Raw genomic sequence first — 6,283 nt, forward strand, 5'->3', positions numbered from 1 at the left:
GCTAAGCTGAGTTAGTGTGAGCTAGCTCACAGTTTTTTAGCCTCTGGCTCACACATTTTTGTCTCCGCGCAGGAAGGAGGGCTCCAGAGCAAACTGATTTATGCAGTAGCCAAATCGCTTGCTCACAACTTTAATGCCAGGAGCTTACAAAGTAGAATTTTTGCTCACAAGAGTCCACAGCTTAGAGGGAGCATTGCAGCATTCCCTCTAAGCTGAGTTAGTGTGAGCCAGCTCACAGTTTTTTATCCTCCGGTTCACACATTTTTGTCTTAGCTGAGGAAGGAGGGCTCCAGAGAAAACTAATTTATGCAGTAGTCCAATCGCTCGCTCACAACTTTACTGCCAGGAGCCCACAAAGTAGAATTTTGGCTCACAAGACTCCAGAGCTTAGAGGGAGCATTGCAGCGTTCCCTCTAAGCTGAGTTAGTGTGAGCTAGCTCATAGTTTTTTAGCCTCTGGCTCACACATTTTTGTCTCCACGCAGGAAGGAGGGCTCCAGAGCAAACTAATTTATGCAGTAGTCCAATCGCTCGCTCACAACTTTAATGCCATTAGCAGCTCACAAAGTAGAATTTTTGCTCACAAGACTCCACAGCTTAGAGGGAGCATTGCAGTGTTCCCTCTAAGCTGAGTTAGTGTGAGCTAGCTCACAGTTTTTTCGCCTCCGGTTCACACATTTTTGTCTTAGCTGAGGAAGGAGGGCTCCAGAGCAGACTGATCTATGCAGTAGCCGAATGGCTCGCTCACAACTTTACTGCCAGCAGCTCACAAAGTAGAATTTTGGCTCACAAGAGCCCACAGCTTAGAGGGAGCATTGCGCACTGCCCCGTGCCCCCCAGGGAAAGACTACAGGCTGCTGTGAGCAGGGGCCGCCCATGAGAATGCCTGTGAGCAGGCCAGGGAAGGACACGCAAGCAGGAGGGAGGGAGAGAAGGAGGGCCTGGTGGTGGGCAGAGGAGGGAGGGGGCCCCACTGTAACCGGCCCTGCCCCGGCCCACATGGGGTCAGGGGTGCCGTGGTCCAAGGTGGGGGGGTCTCCATCATACAGTAAGGCACAGGGAGGGGAAAACCAACCTGACCCAAAAACTGGAATCAAGAACCACGAGGATAAGAAAGAAGTCTGATAAAGGGGCCGATATTAAAAACCTGGTTGAAACTTATAATATACAAAAATGCATGTATTTATTAGAAAGGCAGTTAAAAACATATAAGGGCCCAATGAGAGCCTCGTTAAAAGTTCAAGTGGCCTGAACGCAAGGGCTAATTACACACAACCTGACGCGTTTTCGCCCTGTTGGTGGCCTTCTTCGGAGGTCAAACATTATTGAGGTACATGTAACAATAATACATATTACAATAAGATAACCAATAAGTGAATACTGGACCAAGAAAAGGAAGGCTGTAGAAAAAAGGAAAAAGCTTTCACGGCCGGAGTTCATTAGTTGCTGTAGATTTTCCGGGATGTGTGGCCGTGGTCACACATACCGGAAAATCTACAGCAACTAAAGTTGAATATCAATAATCAAATATTTTTTTAACTTACAATGCAGTAAAAGTGGCTTTGTTACTTACTTAAACAGCAAGAATCTATAGACATAAGAAGACAAAGGTGTTTGTGAGGCCTCTAAAGATGAAAGTCATGTGTCTGGTGCCACATGCACAGTTGCTGAATTAGAACACCTAAAAAATAAAATATATTTAAAAAGCTAATGCAGTAAATAAAAGCCAATATAGTATCAGAAATTAAAAAATCAATAATATTGTTACGTGTACCTCAATACTGTTTGACCTCTGAAGAAGGCCCCAATAGGGCGGAAGGTCATCCAGCAGCTGCATGTGGAGGAGTGGGGAATCAAGAAGAAGAAGAAGAAGAAGAGATTGGATTTATACCCCACCCTTCACAACCCAAAGGTGTCTCAGAGCGGCTTACAAACGCCTTTCCCTTCCCCTCCCCACAACAGACACCCTGGGAGGGAGGCAGGGCTGAGAGAGCTCTTGACAGAACTGTCCTTGAGAGAACAGCTCTGAGAGAACTTGTGGCTGACCCAAGGTCACACCGGCAGCTGCAAGTGGAGGAGTGGGGAATCAAACCCGGTTCTCCCAGATTAGAATCCGCGCACTTAACCACTGCACCGTATTGGCCCTTTATGAGACTTCTTTCTTACCCTGGTGGGTCTCCATCATGCTGCAGTGATGCCCACTGCCATGGGGGGGGCGGGTGTGGCTTCTACCTACAGGGGCCAGCTGTGGAGGTGAGCGGCTCTTCCAGAGCAAAGCAGCAGAGTTCTCGGATCCAAACAGGGCCCAGGGTTCCAGAGCAAACGAAGCACTCTGATTGGCCCGGTTTTGGGGCAGGGTGTTTTCCAGCCCTGGCTGTGTGAGACGAGGCAGGCTGGCACTGGGGCCCCCCTTCCCTTCTCCACCCCTCCCCACATCCACAGCAGGGGGAAATTCAAGCACAGGCCCGCCATGACTGCCTGCCAAGTTTTTCTGCCTGTCCAGCCACAGAGCCAAGTCAGGAAGAGCTAGTTGAGAAGCCAGAGCACAAGGCCTCTTGCTTCCTTTGCAAAGGCTTCTGGGAGGGAGGCCCAGGCCAGGACAAAGCGAACTGGTCTTGGCTGACGAAAGTGCAGAAGGCGAGGTTTGGGTGCGGATCACGCCGGGCTGCAGCGGGGGGCCCCCGCGGGGCCTCCCGAGACGGGCGCTGCTTCCGTGGCGTCAGCCGTGAGGGGTGCCGTGGCGCTGACGCTCTGCCTCTTCCCTTTCAGAAATATCGTTACCAAGATGAAGACAGCCCCCCGCTGGAGCACAGCCCCGCCCACCTCCCCAACCAGGTAAAGGCCCCCGAGCTGGTCCACGTGGCGGAGAAGAACCTGTCCCAGATCGAGAGTGTCCACGGCTACGTGTCCCACTCGCACATCTCCCCCATGAAGGTAGGAAGGGGGGGCGCGGGCGCCCCGGCCAGGAGAGGGGACGCCGCCCAAAAAAGCATTCCTGGCCCCGCCCCCCACCGCCACACCCGCCCTCCACCACCACACCCGCACCCACTCGCGGCCTGCCTCGGAGCCTGCGGGCATCGCAACATCCCTGTGGCGCTTGTGTGTCTTTCTTCACATGTTGGTGTGCTCCCAAGGAGCGGGTCGTGTGCCAGTGTGCCTGTGGGTCTCTCGGCGCGAACGCTTTGCTCTCTTTGGGTGTGAGTGGCGGATCCGGGTGACGGTGTGGCGAATGGAGAACATCTCTGGCAGCGTGGGAGTGTGCAGACAGGTCGAAGGGGAGGGGCCGGGGCTCCGTGGGAGAGCCCCTGCTTGCCATGCGGAAGGTCCCAGGTATCTCCAGTTAAGCGGATCCGGGAGTGGGGAACAGGCACTGCCCGTCTGAGTAGACAGGACTGACCCTGATGGACCGATGGTCTGTTTCCGCCGCTTCAGGTGTGTCTTCTTTGAGGAGGGGCCGTGGCTCAGTGGAAGAGCCTCTGCTTGACATGCAGAAGGTCCCAGGTTCAATCCCCCGGCATCTCCAGTTGAAAGGACCAGGCAGGAGGTGATGGGAAAGACCTCCGCCTGAGACCCTGGAGAGCTGTAAAGAGGGGCCATGGCTCAGCGGTAGAGCATCTGCTTGGCATGCAGAAGGTCCCCGGTTCAGTCCCCGGCATCTCCAGTTAAAAGGACCAGGCAGGAGCTGATGGGAAAGACCTCCGCCTGAGACCCTGGAGAGCTGTCAAGAGGGGCTGTGGCTCAGTGGCAGAGCCCCTGCTTGGCATGCAGAAGGCCCCAGGTTCAGTCCCCGGCATCTCCAGTTGAAAGGACCAGGCAGGAGGTGAAGTGAAGGACCTCCGCCTGAGACACGCTGGAGAGCTGCTGCCGGCCTGAGTGGGCAATACTGACCTTGATGGACCGGTGAAGGCAGCTTCCTGTGCGTTCGCGCGGCGCTAGCAGCACCCCCTGGCATGTGGCTCCCACTAAGGCGTGTGGGATTACGATTTCTGCATGGAGTGGTGTTTGCGCATGGGAGTGTGTGTGTGTAGCACATCTGTGTATGCTTGTTACAATGCGATGAATGAGTCAGCTCGAGGTAGTCATCTCTGCTAGCGTATTTGCGTTCCGCACTGTGGGCGTGCCGGGAGGGGTGCGAGCGCGTGCAAGCCGAGGACGTACTCGCCGGGAAGCTGGGGGCAACCACGGCCTCCCGGCACATTGATTGCCACAGTGCGTGTGTTCATCATCCATTGTGTCGTCGTGGTGTGTGCACAGTAGAACGTTTCGTGCGGGTTTGGATCTAGAAGTGCTTTTAGAAAGCAATGCAGGGTTTCATAGCAGAGGCCGCAGTGTTCCCTCTAAGCTGAGTCGGTGTGGGCTAGCTCACAGTTTTTTAGCCTCTGGCTCACACATTTTTGTCTTGGCTCAGGAAGGAGGGCTCCAGAGCAGACTCATGGATGCGGTAGCCAAATCGCCGGCTCACAACTTTAACGCCAGTCGCTCACAGAGTAGAATTTTTGCTCCACAGCTTAGAGGGGGCCATTGGTGCTGGCCACACGCATAGGTGGCTTTAAAAGGGGGTTAGACAGATTCACGGAGGAGAGGTTTCTCTGTGACTGCTAGCCCCGGTGACCGAGGGAACCTCCACATTCATAAGCAGTGCAGCTCCGAATCCCAGAGCCAGGAGGCAACATCAGGGGAAGGCCCTGTTGCTGGACCTCTGGTTGGCCACTGTGTGAGGCAGGATGCTGGACTGGATGGGTCCTCACTGGTCTGGTCCAGCAGGCCTCTGATATTCTTAAACTTGGTTGAAATGTGCTCTGCCCTCTCTGAGAGAAACTTTTGCATCCGGAGATGTGCACTGAAAGTGTGTGTGGCATCTTTGGACATGTGATTGTTTCAGAGTCCCTGTGTGTATTGGATGGGGTGTCTTTGGGCACCTCTGTATTTTCAGCATGTGGTAGACTGCGTTTTGTGCACCTTCCTAGCCTGTAATGGTCCCTTTGGGGCCTTTCGATGCGTGTCCTCAGTTTTGAGTGACTTTGTCATGAGCTTTGCACAAACCCTCCTTTTATAGTGTGGCCTGCGTAGCCGGGATGTGTCAAATCATTCAAATGAGTGGTCTCACTTTTGAGGTTCCCCACGTTATTGGGCATCGGGCTGTGGTGATCAGACAGGAAAATCTGGGAGGCCTGCAACACGCTTGGGGGCTTTGCTGTTCCTGGTCACGGGCTTCACCATTCACCGGGACGCACACCCTGGAAAGAAGAGGCGTGACTTTAAATTCAACCAAAATATGAGAAGATTCCTTAAGGGTCAGTGCAGGAACAAAAAAGGAGAAGGTTTTGTGGACTGCTGATACGGGCTCCGAAGACCTTCTGTCCCGATAGAATCTGTTCACCTTCGTGGCGTAGTGAGCTTTTCTCTCTGTGTCTTTTAAAAAGAAAGAAAGGAAAGAATGGGGAGATGTTAATTCCGTTTCAGATCTCTATGAGCTAAATGAATAAAAGACCCTTGAGGACTAGAAGGATGTGTTTGTTTTTTAAAAAAATAACAATAGAACACCAGGATTTCTGCCGTCCAGCAAATGTGCACGGTACGAGAAGCCGGATTCTCTGTTCTGTGGAAGCGAAGCAGGAAATGTCATCTGGGTTTGCGCCGGGCAGGGATGGCCGTGCGCGTTAGCTGTTTTCTGCACACTTTTGCATGTGCGTACTGTGTGTGTGCATACGTTTCTGGCTTCCTTGTCATCAGACTGTCCTGTTGCGTCCGTCATGTTGGAACCCCACCCTCACGCATCCACGCCAGACCTCCTAGCACACGTAGCCTTGGCTCTCTACCCTTCCGAGAGGTATTTATGCTCAGGTGGGGCGGGGTGGAATAGCCACATGAGAAACGTGCATTTCGGACTGAATTTTTGTGTGTGGCTGGTGGAATATATTTGTGGGCGGTGGATACGATCCGGGGGGTGTCACAATTTGAAGCCCCCCCCCCCGCAAACGAAGGTGCATATTGAAGATTACAAAGTCTTCATATGACTTTGGGAGGTAAAGAATGGGAGGAGAACGCCTTGTGTGCTCCTCCCCCCTCCAGAAAAAAACTCTTCCAGAGTGTGGGGGAGATTCTGATAAATATTGTTGAGATAAACGTAGCTCTAAAGGGTGTCAAGGGATCCCCTCCCCCATTGGACGAGCTGCTCCCGTGTTGAAAGGGACGTACTCTTAAGCAGTGTTTCCTCTAAGCTGAGTTAGTGTGAGCCAGCTCACAGTTTTTTTAGCCTCCGGCTCACACATTTTTGTCTCAGC

The 6,283-nt window shown here is 53.0% G+C and overlaps 1 protein-coding gene across 1 annotated transcript in view; it reads left to right on the forward strand.

Moving 5' to 3' along the window:
• Nucleotides 1-6,283, forward strand: part of DLG4 (discs large homolog 4) — a 184,713-nt gene that overhangs the window by 131,542 nt on the left and 46,888 nt on the right. The window contains exon 4 of the mRNA XM_015420309.1: nucleotides 2,769-2,933. Within this exon, the coding sequence (XP_015275795.1) occupies nucleotides 2,769-2,933 (165 nt within the window). The remainder of the gene's footprint in view (nucleotides 1-2,768; nucleotides 2,934-6,283) is intronic.

This window comes from Gekko japonicus, unplaced genomic scaffold (genome assembly GCF_001447785.1).
Source record: "Gekko japonicus isolate JY-2015 unplaced genomic scaffold, Gekko_japonicus_V1.1 scaffold336, whole genome shotgun sequence".
In the NCBI taxonomy this organism is placed as follows: Eukaryota; Metazoa; Chordata; class Lepidosauria; order Squamata; family Gekkonidae; genus Gekko; species Gekko japonicus.